The 14750-nt window shown below is 41.4% G+C and overlaps 1 protein-coding gene across 2 annotated transcripts in view; it reads left to right on the top strand.

Moving 5' to 3' along the window:
- Positions 1–14750, top strand: part of kcnip4a (potassium voltage-gated channel interacting protein 4a) — a 135037-nt gene that overhangs the window by 118718 nt on the left and 1569 nt on the right. For both annotated transcript variants that reach the window (XM_080486330.1, XM_080486331.1), the window contains exons 2-5: positions 5925–6049; positions 12287–12356; positions 12837–12907; positions 13752–13859. In XM_080486330.1, the coding sequence (XP_080342456.1) occupies positions 5925–6049; positions 12287–12356; positions 12837–12907; positions 13752–13859 (374 nt within the window). The remainder of the gene's footprint in view (positions 1–5924; positions 6050–12286; positions 12357–12836; positions 12908–13751; positions 13860–14750) is intronic.

The following is a 14750-nucleotide window of genomic DNA, read 5'->3' as shown; positions in this document are numbered from 1 at the left end:
GTTCTCCACACTCCACGCAACAAGGAAGCGGCAAGCTCAGCGGAGACCTTCATTAAACTGTATGCTTCAGCACAATCATTGACCTAAAATATGTTGATTCCAATCAGCCATGCGTGCTCGATGAATATATTTCAGTCGGTGCTCATATAGGGGGATCAATTATTTATTAGCCAGTTTTGGGGGATTTATGGATCTCGTTGATTTAGGGCTAGTGCTGTTTCACCCTCCAGCCTGTCCTCACCTTTGAGTCAAATGACTCCTGAATCATACACCTTGAGGGAGTGTGGCAGTTAAGCCGCGATGAATCGGCGCAGCCTCATTTTGGTGGCGTAATACAGTAGTTTTATATTCATTTTTCAGGGTTTTAAGTGTTTTCGGTGGCTGCGTCGGCTCACCGGTGGAGGGGATGCTGTGCAGTTTAATGGCTGTAGTTTACAAAGCTGCTTACAATGTGTCCTGTGGTAATTACATTTTGTGGGGACATTTTCACTCCGTTCATGACCCTCGTAGGGTATTCTGTCATATTCTTTTGTATCGCAGCCGGGAAAAAGTGGCAAAGGTGGCTTTGTTTCTCAGAGGTGACTGTGAATTAAATTTTCTGATGAGCTGTTCACTCCGCGACAGCCCACTGTTGAAGCAGCCGTCACTCCAGACGCCGGTGAGGTCAGTCTCTTTTCTTTCGAGGAAGGCAAAAGTCTGGCATGAGTGTTTTTGTGTGCATGTGTCGTCAAATTGGTTTAATATACTTGGTTCTTCAGGACAAATGCACCCGTTTTTCAATATATGTGATAGAACTCTTTGGCCTTTATTGGAAGGAGCAGCGGGGGGAAAGCATCAGCTGCGCTCGACATTATCGCACTCTCACCAGGTGTCACATCTATTTTGTCATCGAAACAAAAGGGCAAACGTTAATCGGACCGCCGTGACTGCTTGTTCTTTTCCGTCCTGATTAACCGCTGCGTCACTCAGCTTTATTCCACTTTAGAGAGCAGCGTCTACTGCCGTCCTATTGGTTCGCCAATCATGCTTTCATATCTATTGAAGATCAGCGCAAAAAAAAAAAAAGACTTTTCCAGACATAATATTGTATTGATCGGGATATAAAAAGACCCGAATTCGAAGATGAATCCGTTTTTACAAGGCTGAGATTTCGAAAAGACTTTGGAGATTAAATCTTTGTTTTATTAAGACATGCATTTTATCTTCTAAGGATAATAATAACATACAAAAAAAATATGTTTCCTGGTTATATGCAGTGTTTAAAAAAATATACAGTCTTCAGCGTCCTCAGACTATTCCTCGGACAGATTCCACCTGCTTCTCCCATTTGAGAAATAACGTTTTAAAGCCGTTGAATGGCTTTTTAACAACGTCTAGCACCTCCGGTCTAATATGATCTGAAGGTCAACATTAACGCGTTTAACTGCCTCATTTTAGTGTCCACTGCTTGTATCCAGCATGTTCCTGTTGGTTCTGAGGCGCCTTGTTGTTACATAAAACACTAGAAAGACACTTCTTGAGACCTGCTTCATGGAAGAAAATCACTGTCTTATATTTGGACCAACGCTACGTCTATATCTTGAACTCGGGGCTGGAGAAAGCCCACAACACTGCCCTCTGTTGACCTCTCTCTGGAGCATTCATGAAACCATCAAGACGATATGTGTCAGTATCCAAAGCAATATCCATCGAGTTCAACCGCGGCCGTGTCCCTAATTAGAACCGAAGCCACATGTCATGGAGGTAGATGACAGCTTCATCCTCTAAATCTCCACGTTATTATGTGTAATAGAGGGCGATGTGAAGCGGTCTTCGGCAGATTAACAGTGTCTGACACCACAGGGACGTTTGTTTTTCTGCACAATCACGTTGGTCATTTTGAGAGATGTCACCTCTGAACTCAGAGCTTTGAACCATCTGCTTCTGGTTTGTCTGAAGTCAATGAGCTCATGCGTTGCACTAAGTTTACCAATGCTGTGTTGTTGTTGTTTTTTTGTTCTTGCATACATATTGTACATATAAATTATTTGGTAAAATGCACATATAATCTAAATATATCAACGTAGTTTTTCCTCTCAAAAATCATCCGTTTGTTGCCTCTGAGTTTTACAACCAGCTGTTTTTGTGGGGTTTTTTTATCTTTATTTTTTTGCAGACTGCCAGTTTCTCACACAGCCTCCCTGATGTTGCCAGGCCAGGTTAGAGATTTATGTCAGTTTTTATTGCGTCTATTCTGTGATGTAATTGTCCCGAATCCACCTCTTTATAGGCCAGCTTTATGGGAGGTCCTTACAGCTCCCATGAGCTCTCCAGATAGTTGGGTGGCTGGTCGTAAACATGCCGTGGGCTCCACCTCTGATATTATATTTACCTGCAAGTGTGGCCTCGTAACTAATTGAGCATCGCCTGATTGACATGTGAATTACAGCAGTCCTGGACATGTCACCACTCCCACTGCTGCTATCCAATGTCACAATAAATTTTTCAGAATAGCCTGCAGTGGGAAGGGAAATAGGTTGGCAAGACTGTGGACTTTTAACTCAATGTACTCCGTACTCACAAGAAGGTACAGCATGTATCATAGGAGATCATTAGGATTTGGTCCCAGAGTTCAGTGATAATTTACCAAACCGAGTTTGTCTACTACTAAGAAGAGGAATGCTTGACCGTGTGTGAAAGGAGACGCCGTCTGATGAGATATTAACTTCCTCCCTGACGTGACACACTGGCTCCATATCATCTTCAGAGCCTGTCGCTTACACTGATGACCTACAATGTGCAGGAGACTCATTCATAAGTAATGTAGCCCAGTGCACTACTGTCTTTTGACTTGTTTTGATGCTTTACTCAGGCAGCGCTCCGATAGGGTTCAAACACACACAGTGAAGCAGAGGGCAGAGTTACTTTTTAGTCTTAATGTTATCATTTCAATTGAAACCAGATTTTCAGCCAAGGCTAGGACCGTGTCGGCACCTCGGTTGATCGAGTTGGTGCAGATTAGACTATTTGTTTTAGCTTCCGTGAGAATTTGCACAGAAAATTGGTGTAAAATTCCTGATCACATACGTAATGAGTGTCTGCCGCGTGTGGTTTGACGTTTTTCAAACTTTGTTGAATAAGTTGCACGGATGGTTCACGGAGAAACGTAACCATCCAACTTTCACACTGTGATCACAGCCGGTCCGTGACAGACGGTCACAGAATCTCACATTCGCTCTTTTGAGCCATTAAAAGCACCAATGGAAGTGAACCCACACCACCGACACACGGACAACATGCAAACTCCACACAGAAAGGCTCCCAAGCCGAACACAGACTTGAAAATGAGCATTTTCACTATCAACTGATCACTACACCATCGTTCTATGTTAACAATAAGGAATTATTGCCAAACCTATGCAGCATTACTATATTTTTTTCTGCTTCGAATGTTATGAAGATCCAGAGTGCACTGTCTTAACCTCATGATACAGATATATTTTGTCTTTTATTGTTATTTTAGTCACAGATAATGTAATCCGAGCAAAAAGAATGGCACACTGGTTAAGATCGCTGTACTTGAGCTCTTTTTTAATCATAGTCATCTTTTTGGCATTAAACTGAAAACACAAGTCTCTCATGGTGTCTCTCTTTCCATTTAAGGGCCAGGTGCATCACAACTTTATGCAAGTGTTTCTGCAGATAATTTGTGCTCACAGGCAAAAATTGGAGCTCAGAACTAAAGATGTTGGTTGTGTAAATAAATGGATTTTGGCTGTGTACACCTCACCTCTCTGAAGTGAAGAAAAGTACAGAAAATAGGAGAATTTATCCCAATTTTCACAGTACGCCTGTACGGTGGATGGAGGCAAATTAATGTTTTTCCCATTTGCCAGTTGGCTTTTCATTTAAAAAGAAAATACCTCATATAAGAAATACAGCCAAAAATAACTGAAGCGGATCAGACGTCTGGAAATGATGTTACTGCCTACTTAGGTATAGCCATAGAAATTTTATTGAATTATATATTTAATGTTTTAAACACCCCATCTTTAGATATCCTCCAAATAGAGCAACAGTGATCCTACAACAACTTGTGTTTTATTTGTGGTTTAAGATGCAAGTAGCATTAAAACACTGCATTGCATTTTGCATGTTGCATTGACAGACATCAGACGGACACAAGCATTCTGCTTTGGGGCCCTACTGTACATAGATCCTCTTTGATGCTACAACATGAAAGATGGATTACAACAAACATCTGGAAGCACAAAACACTCCCAGCTCCTTTTTCACCATTTTGGAAAAGAATCCATGCTTTCAAGACCAAGAGGTTGAACTCTCTGGGAGGTTTTTGTACGATGTGCCTCTAAAATGACTGAAAAGTTCTTTAAGCAACATCATGCGTGCTCATCATCAACATGTTAACATTGTATGATATGTATATTAGTTTGAAGCCCAAAGCACCGCTGTGCCTGGGTCCATCTTCACAGAGCAGCTGCTCTCGGTTGTCATCAACAGCCATGTCCTCATTAAGTAATTCCTTAGATTTTTATATCTGCCAGGCTTGCTTTCAAGGATAACTGGTGCAGCTTTGAGCTCATTTTAAAATACTTCAAAATAAAATACTCTGGTGCTGTCCTGAAGAACCGAAGAGTTAGCTTTTGTATTTCTATAAGACCTAAGTAGACCCTCACCTTCCTGCATGTCCAAGTTCCCAGAATGTACCGAGGCTGTTAGTCACCTAGGTAACCACAAGACCTAATGCTGTATTTCTCAGGTTACCCTCAGATTGTCCACAAGCGAGGGGTGAGAGCTCGACTCATGAGGCTCTTTCCATGCTCCACAGCCAAAAAGCCATCCTCCAGTAATCAAAGCAAGTGGCTCCTTTCAAGCCTCTCTCCTTCTCTCTCTGATGACTATTTGTTGTTGGTGTTATTGTTGTTCTGTGGGTTTTCATGGTATTTGGGCATACTCTCCGAATGGGTTTCTCTCACACACTTCGGCTGCAACAACCGTTTTCAGAAGCTCGCCTCACGATTTTACACAAAACTGTTCTCATACAGTTGTAGAGGCAATAAGGATGATTTGTTAATGTGTCACATGATGAGCTATTTCGGTGGAACTTTTCGGTCTTTCTCTTCATAAATGTTTGATGAACACTCAAAGAAGTCACAACATATTCAAGAAGTCAGCTCAACAATTTTCAAGTACTGCATCGGTTCTTCAGCTCGCTTGATAATGGAAATAAGTCAATGCATCTGTTTTACTTTGTTTTATAATGTATCAGCGGGCATTACCTGCAGAGGCACAGCGTTTTGCTCCAAAGCAGCAGGTTAATTGTGGCCTGTTCGGTTTGGTCTTTTGGCTGCGGGCCAAAATGAGACCCTTGAAGCTAATGAGGCTCTTAGACAGCGGTGTCACACTTCAGGTATAGTAGCGGACCTGCCCCAGCACAAAAAGCCGAACGGCGCACTGCAAGGACAGTGCGGTCGCTGACGGTGCCCAGACAGCATCTGCCATCATTACAGACCCATTAAAACATTTCACAGGGTTCAGCTGCCCTCTTTCACGGAAAGCCTCTCTGCCACAAGAACTTGTTGTGTTCTGGGGTCTCAATAACTCTAATTACTCTGCTGTCTTTTTTTTTTTTTTTTTTTTTTTTTTTTAGAAAAGAAGAAAAGGGCACATTCAGATATTTTTGGGGCTTTGTGGATCAAATAATAGAACCTGATATAATGAGATGAAGAACTTTGATTCACTTCAATAGATTTTCTGACAATACGGTGCCATTTCATGTCAAAATGTTGGTCTCTGACATTTTACAATATAATTGTTGCGCATTTCGAAGAAAAAGCTCATTTGCAGGGGCTCTCACCAGCATCTGTTCATATGTGACCTTCTTCCTTCCTCCTCCTCCTCTTCCTCCTCCTCCTCCTCTGCAGACAGCGTTGAAGATGAGCTCGAGCTATCTGCAGTCCGCCATCGCCCCGAGGGCCTGGAACAGCTTGAAGCGCAGACACGTTTCTCCCGTAAGGAGCTCCAGATCCTATATCGCGGCTTCAAAAATGTAAGTGACAAGGCCATTGTGCATCCTCATCATCATACATACTATAAAATACTCCTCTCTTTATTTGTAGACATCTCTCTCTCTCTGCTGTCTATGAAAAACCAACCACTTTCTCTGGCTCATATGATTTATTCTTTTACAACATCGTCTAGTCGGGGAGTGTGTTTGTTCTCGACTTCATTCAACTTTCAGCCTGCTTGTGGAGCATCTGACTATCACTCCTATGCTGATTCATCGGCATCTTGTGAAAATGTGTGCTTGCTAAGGAAAAATGCCAATTCTCTGCACTTCGTTATACATGCCAGCGAGAACCAGGTCATTCCTCAAACTCACCACGGATGATAACTGATGAGCAATCCGGGCCAAAGTCCTCGAGAGCAGCCCATATGCAGCCGACTAGCTTTATTGTCACCTCTGGTGTGAGGCGTAATGAGATGACCCAGAATTAACTCAACCCAAATTGTCTGGCAACGAAAGAGGCTCGTGGAAGTCCTGTGATAGTGGAATTCCCATGAGGCTTCACTGTCCTGTTGAGTCTCTGCTATGGCTGCCCATTAGTCCACTTCCACCGGAGACAGAGTGAGAGGTAAGAAGTCTGCTAATGAGGCCTTTAATTTGTGTCGCACACTGCCTGATTTGCTTCAATGCACAGGGAGTCGGATTCCTTTTTTTTTTTTTTTTTTTTTTTGTAGCCTGAGATTACATTTTATTTAAACTGATCAGAATTCCTCTGTCAATGCTGGGGTTGCTTGTGTGTATTTATATCACTTTTTAATCGGCTAAATTACCTTTTTTCCCATATTCCACATACTAATGTACTCTACCACTCGCCCTCTCATAAGCAATCACTTTATATTTTGTATTTATTTATTTACTTTCAAGCTTTAACATGTATATACTGTGTATTTACTATTTAATTTCCCATTCTATATTCTAATATACTAATGTAATTATTAATGTTCGAGCCTCTTTTACCTCATTTACTGTAAATTCTGACTACTCTGTCTGGAGTTACACTATGAACAATTCCCCATTATGGAAGTGTTTTTATTGGGTTTTTTTTCATTTATTTCTATAGTACAAAATAGTTACATTGATCTCAGTATGATTGATCATAGTGATGTCTGAGCTGGAAAACTGGATTAGTTGGATGAGGGATAATCGCAATGCCACGTCTCATTTATATCTTTTCTAATGTGAAAAACTGCCTACATACATTTGAGACTATCTTTGAGAGTTTGTGTGCCTCCTGCTAAAATAGAGGAGCTATAGTTTGTTATATGTACTGCAACTACCCACCAGAGGCAAGTTGATATATTTTGACTCAAAGTTTTTTTTGGACCTGTAGCGTCATCCATCTTTTTATAGAGCCGGTGGTTAAAATAAAGTATTTAGCTGTTGTTTTTTTTCCCCCCCGACATACACTGTGTAATTAGACAGATGTTGTTGATGCTGACGTCCAAACTGAACACAGAGAATCAGCTAATAAGAGGATCATTCATGGCATCTCAATTCCTGCTACAAAACCACTTTGGTCCATTTTGTTTATTTGTCGGGGTCAAACAGCTCATGTTTGTTTTGCCCCGTTGCGGTGACTTTGACAGGATGAAGGAGAGTTTTAAAGACCGGGCGAGACTAATAGAAGTTGGCAAGGCTCCTGTGATGAGAAGTTTGGCCTTTTTGTCCTTGGTGTCTGGGGCTTTGCAACAAATCAAATTCCTCTAATTCAAGTGGCAGGATGCGGTCATTTTTCGTTACAGCAAAACCTCACCAGTCGGTCACTCGTGGCACAGGTGGGGAAAGTGGATCCAACAGTATGAAACGAAACAAGTCATCTCAGTCGAAGGTTTTTAGAGTTAAGGAGTCTTTGAGCAAAGGTCACCTTCAAATTGTTAAATAATCCGTTGTTCGATAAATCCCTTGACTGTAGACAAGAGGAAATAACACAATATTGTCCTTGCCTCTCAGTAAATCTAAAGCCTTTCGCAGTTCACAGTCTGGGCACTGGCTCGTACCATTAGATTAGGATCTCCCCCTTTCTTTTCTGTAAGGGATGATGCCTCTGTTCACAGGTTTGTTTCACTCCTTACACAGATTACCCGCTGCATGGCTTCACCAGTCTTTGAAGAGAATTGTCATGCTTGGCCAGTTTTGCATTTCACAGATTGGATTTGTGATTTTATTATCATGGATGAGTTAATTTTACAAGCGTATCCAATGACTACAAATACATTTTCTGATCCCGCGCTCCACCGGATGAGAATGGGACTGAACAATGTGCAACTCGAACCCAACATCCAAGTGGAGATGAAACATCACACTGTCATTATTTATCCTTTTACTTATCATCCCAGTTATTAATCCAATTGGCAAATTTGCCCTGTATTATATTTTTGGATCAACAGATGCAGGAACATAGATCTTTTTTTTTATAGAAATGAGAGAATAATTGCTAATAAATGAAACAAATAAATGAAACATCAGTGTTAAAAAATCCTGGTTGAGTCAATCGATCAACAGCTTTCTCTGTGCCTTGACAGAAATACACTATGTGAAGAACAGTCAGTGAAGTTCTGCCTTTTTTTTAACCTGAAAAGATCAAAGTTTACCCCGAGGGAACCTGAAGTCAGAGCACGGCCATTTCTCCCAACTTTAAATTGAATTGTAAGACTTTGGATTGTAAGACTCACCAGCCTCATTCTCAATGGAGAAATTGCCTCCATCATCAACGCCACCGTGAGACTGAGAACAGTTAACGCAGTACTCTCTGACGAACTTTGCCTTCAGTATGCAACTCGATTCAACAATCACCAATTCTTTTACAGATCTGTAATTTGCCCTCAGGTTTGTGAGTAAAAGTTGGGGAGGATAAAAAAAAAAAGGAAAAAGTGCCGACTTGGAATAGTTTGGGTATCCGTCCTCAGCGGTGTATTATTAATGTAGTCCACTTTAACTGTCCACTTCTACACACACACACACACACACACACACACACACACACACACACACACACACACACACACACACACACACACAAACACACACACACACACACACACACACACACACACACACACACACACACACACACACACACACACACACACACACACACACACACACACACATACACACACACAGGAGTGCACAAACTCGACAAGTGGGGTGAAACTATGTGTTTAAACATCGCCCTCCTCGCTTAGTTACCTGACATTTCCATGCACTACCTCACTACGAGGCTGTTTGTTAAGAGTCAACCCTTTGCAGCACTGTAGAGTATTAATGAAGCGCTAATTAACAGCGGCTCCGCCAAACAACAAACTAGTGCCGTCTGTTTAAAGACGTGCAGTTCTCTGGCTCTTGTGAAGCAGGTTTTTTTTCTTCTCGTTGGATGTGTTTGATGTCCATAGTATTCTCCCCAAAATAACTCCACAGCCCCTGAAGGGATATTTAGACGATGTTACTAAACTCAATTAAACTTCAAAATATGGGGAGTCTTTTTCAGCTTTTCCGTTGACAAACTATGCACAAAATTCAAGGACGTTTGTGTTTGATAATATTATTTCTTTGTTGTAACATCGCTTCTTAGCAATACAACAACAAACTCAGCTGCGCTGCTCATCCCTAAACGTGACACCATTTATAAGGTAATCTTGCTTTCCAATGGTAAATTAATTATTGCCAAGAAGCATTGCTGTGACAAAGAAATAAAATATCTTACGTTTTGCTCCGAGTTTAGTTGGGAAGCATTATTTGTCTACTATAATCATAATCAAAAGGCAAAATGTTCACGTTTATTATATAGAGTGTCCTGAAAGGCCCTTATAAATAAAATGTATGCAACAGTAGATTCATTTCAAGTAATTTTATATCAATCCCTCAATCCCAACCTGTTTTCCTTGTACCCTGAGAAAGAAACCCATTGCATGATGATGCTGCCACCACCGTGCTTTATCCTCAGAATGGCATTAGCAAACAGTGATATTATCCGACACCGCGCTTGCAGCTCTGCCCGTATACTCCCCAGTTCAGTTTTATTTGGCCAGGAGGATTCCAGTCCTCTCTGTCTTACAGCCCTTTAAATGTGATTTGACAAACTGCCAAAGGGGGTTTTCTTAATTAGTGACTACTATTGAGCTTCTCTACTGTAGAAGCTTGACTGATGAGATGCTGCTGGGATTATCGTCCTTCTGGCCGCTACTTCCGTCCCTGCAAATAAATCCTAAAGATCTGAGACTGAGGGATTGTTCTCTGCGTCACTGTCAGACTTCGGGCTGAATTATTTGCCCTGGCCGTCATGATTTTATCTTTCAAGCTTCATGTCCTGATTTTTGGACTTTGCACTTTGTATAAACTGGGGGGGACATTTATCTACCTTCCAAGATGTTTATAAACATTTCATTATTATTTCGACTCGCAAACATAATAACCTCAACACAACTTGGAGGACTCGCATCTGAATACTTTTGCAAATGCAATATTTAAGTTTTTGTTTATTAATACAGCTCAGAGTGAGAGCTAAAGTTGAAGGGTTTAGAGGAAAAGCTGGAGAGGCCAGATGGAGACGGTTTTGGAAATGTGCTGAAGAGAGGATGTTCGCGATGTAACTGCCAGGCAGAAGGAGAAGAGGAAGACCTCAGTGGGTTTTAATGGATGTGGTGATGAAGACATGATATTTGGCGTAGCAGCAGAGAGGTAGGGGGTTGAGTGAGGATGAAGGGATCAAGGCTGAGAAAACAATTTTTTAATACATTTTCAACAACGTGTTAAAAGCTTTACTCCCCTATGTCTTTCTGGACTTTTACAAATTGACTAAAATGCCAATTTCCATCAAAACGCTGTTGGAGAAGTCGATGGGGTCAGAAGACTGGACACATGCAGTCGCCATCAGGTCAAAATGATCAATTATGACAATATGAACCATTAACATCGGATGACCTTTGCATTCAGTCCTAATTAGCAAATCAATTCGCCAAAAGCAGCTCAAGTCTTTAAGTTTGTCTTTAATTGGCTTGAAGAGCCAGAATAGCAGTTTTCCCGGGATTCCACTGTTTAAGTTAAACATACTTGTTTTGCTGCTCCATGGATCGACACTCTTCTCATTCAATGTGGGCCACCGTTGGTCCGAGCGATGGCTCTCTGAATTTGATAAACCAGGTCGCAGGCTCCAAAATGACGACGTTGAGACCGTCGTTTCCTCACACTGCCTCCCCAATTTTCCTCCACGTCTTTCCCCCCTCAGACTTTAAGGTATGCAACTGAGTCAGTGAGATGAAGGGGGAGTGCGTCGGGGGACTTGTGCAGACAACCTTGCAGCATCCTCCCAGCCTGAAATATAAGAAGCCTGTTTGAAGCAAGAAAACAAGACTTCGTCTTTACCCCCCACCGCTGCTCTCTTTCCAAAAGACATGGCTACAGTGAGCCCTGCAAATATTTCAGTTTCTCTTACCGAGACTTTTTTCAGTTTGTTGCTGCCAGACAAATACAGCAAACGCCTGACAGGAGGAGACGTGTATCTTTTTTGTTGTTTCTTCCTGTATCGGGAAATGCGTTATTTGTATGTGCGTGTGTGTTTCTTTTATCTCCAATTTTCCACCACACCTGCTTTCCTTCGCTATGCCCCATTTTCTCACATATGAAGCCCACAGAAGCCGGGCTCCTTTCTGAAAATTGCAAGTAAAGGCGGAGCATTTCCTCCATTTCTAGATTTAATATCCTGCCACGCCGTGCAGCCTCTCACCAAGACAGCGAAATTGAACCTGCGAAACTACCTGCCTTTATCAGCACGCTGCGACGAGCAAGGTCATCCGCTGTGTCTCTGGTTCTATGGGAAGAGACAAAAGCATGCCTGTAGACGGTGTTATGTAAGACTCTTTTTAGTCTTTATCACCTATTGCTGCCAGAAAACCACAGGTGGGTGACTTTGAATGGCTGTTGGACAGGGATATCTATTCAGGCTCGGATGCTCTCCAGTTTGAATGCCCCCAAACCGAGTGCGAGTTTCTGATGGTTGCACTCTGAAGGTAGACGTCACACAAATGAAGCCTTTGTAGGATAAATAGTGCAGAAATGTTTTCACGCAAGGCATGCTTTTCAGTAAAGTTCTCACTGTGTGGATTGACGCTTCACTCACACCTGACTACGACTGGCTTGTCTTAAACACTGACGTGAGCGAAGGGCTTCTATATACGAAGGTGTCTTTAATATACACTGTGCAATTGCCTTTTTGTTTTCCAGGAATGCCCCAGTGGAATCGTCAACGAAGAGACTTTCAAAGAAATCTACTCGCAGTTTTTTCCTCAAGGAGGTCCGTGTCTACTGCTTTGTTTCCCAGTTAATTCTTCTTCTCCGTCCCGAACTGGCAGGAAATGATCTCTGATTCATGTTTACCGAATGTGAACGCAGTACTTTTAAGTCGGAAAACAGCGGCGGCGGATAACTTGATTGTATTCGTGCAGACTTGAGTTTGTCTCTGTTGGCTCCCGTTATGCAAACACCAAGGACAAAGAAGAGAAACATTGGAGGCTTTGATATATCTGATCAGAGAGAACAAAGGGAGACCAATAAACATAACGGCACCGTACAAAAGAAGCAGCAATAAAAGCCTCAGCTCTGAGTGCATTGTTCCTCTGGCTCATCTTGAGCCCATATCCTTTGAAGTTGTACAAAAAGCTTTAAAAAAATAAAAAAAACTAACTATTTTGAACAATTTTCTTGTTTGGAAGAGACTAATGAAGCTGGTGGGACTGCAGATGTTTTCTGATTTCATGTGTTTGTCTCTTTGCAGATGCGTCAACATACGCACATTTCCTGTTCAATGCGTTTGACACAGATCACAATGGCTCTGTGAGTTTTGAGGTAAGCCATGCAATTGCTCTGTTAATATTATCATAGGTTACTGGGTCAGACAAGGAAATGGGTGTAACTGACCAAAGTCTGGCCAAAGCATTTTACACTTAAGATTACTGATTTTCCCCCCAATGCTTTTAGCAATGGTTATTCAATAAACATTTTTTGCAAGTAATGCATTATATACTGAACTGCAGAATAGCATGTGGTTAATCGTTTGTGTAATTCCATCTGAAATATAAATACTGAAATATGTGTGATATTGGACAGTATAATGCTTTCCATAGTATTTTATCATGTGTCACTTTAAAGTGTTTTATGCCGAGATATCCTTAGATAGCACTGTGTTGTAAAGGGGCAATGCCTCAAAATACCATGTGAAAGAGCATTACTTGTCTAAAAAAAACTCTTTTGGCTGTGAACAAACAGTTGTAAAAGAAAAAGAAATACACCAAACTTAAAAAAAGAATCAAGCCAAAGCTTTGATACGAGCTACAAGAAGACACAAGAGGTTTACGTAACCGACAATCCAAGTCATTTTTGTTTGGCGGCTCTAACTTTCCTTGAGCTGTTATCAACATTTGATAAATATTTATGAAGGCCACATATTTGCTTATTAGGACAGAAAAGCTGTCCTCACACTGGAGAAAAGCCTCCCCAGTTAATGTGTGGTTCACTCTGTATAATGTGGGGATTTCCCAAAGGCTGACATAGAGTACAAGCTGGCCAATATTGTGAATCAATAGATATTTTTGAGTTGTTGTGTTCGCCTCAAAAAAAAACCTGGCATAAGAAAGCTAGTGTATTATGTTGATATTTGTATGTTTCTTTCTCTACCTTCTCTCCGCTACAGGATTTTGTAATGGGTCTTTCTATCCTCCTGCGAGGCACGGTCCAGGAAAAACTCAACTGGGCTTTCAATCTTTACGATATCAACAAAGATGGATATATCACTAAAGAGGTACCGTAACCTGAAGGTTTGTTTAATCCGATCAAGATCAGATAGAACTGACGATGAGATCCTGAAGATATTTATTGTGGTGCACAGATAACAACTGAAATACCAAGCAAACCACTTTGTGATTGTTCAGTTTTGCGATTCCGCTTTGTAACACAAGGTGGCAGTAGTGTGAAGCAATTCAGGATCAGATTCAGATTTGTAACCTTAACGGGACACAATCACACAGCTGATACCAACAGAAAGCTGCTTCAACTCTGGGACTTTTAATTCAGTTCAATGCAATTCAACTTTATTGACATAGCACCAAATACAACACAGTCATTTCTTGGTGCTTTTAAACCCGACAAATCCACATAAGCAGGCAGATCATTTATTTTCGACTGTGGAAAGGAAAAACTCCCTCTAACAGGAAGGAACCTTTGCAGAAAACCAGACTCAGAGGTGGCCGGATGGGGTGAGGGGATAGAGGAGAGGTAAAGATAGGATAGACAGAGCGATAGATTGGGGAGGGATAGACACTCTGGTAGGGGTGGGGGGCAAACCCAAATTTTGTTTCTTATCATTGTACATGTTTGGGAATGAATAAATAAATTTGGAAGAGGATCGATAGTGCAGGGGAACTAAATTTAATCAGAAAAGACTGTTCCTACTTCCTACTGAAGGTCATCCAGAAAAACAAACAACTGAAGTTTTGCCTTATCTGCCAATATGCTGTTAGTTTCCATGTGTGTGACTAAGATTAATGCTTCATTATGTTTCACTGGAAGAGACCTAAAGGAACGCAGCGACCCCACGCGGCCTGCTTGGCATTGCTTTAAATGTGAGGCTAATTTATGGGACTTACAGACAAATTAATGAAATATCTGTGAGTTAGCTAATTACTAATTAGCA

Source organism: Lipophrys pholis, assembly GCF_963383615.2.
Source record: "Lipophrys pholis genome assembly, chromosome: 18".
NCBI classification, from domain to species: domain Eukaryota; kingdom Metazoa; phylum Chordata; class Actinopteri; order Blenniiformes; family Blenniidae; genus Lipophrys; species Lipophrys pholis.
The sequence above is the reverse complement of the archived record's forward strand: the minus strand, read 5'-3'. Positions and strand labels throughout refer to the sequence as shown.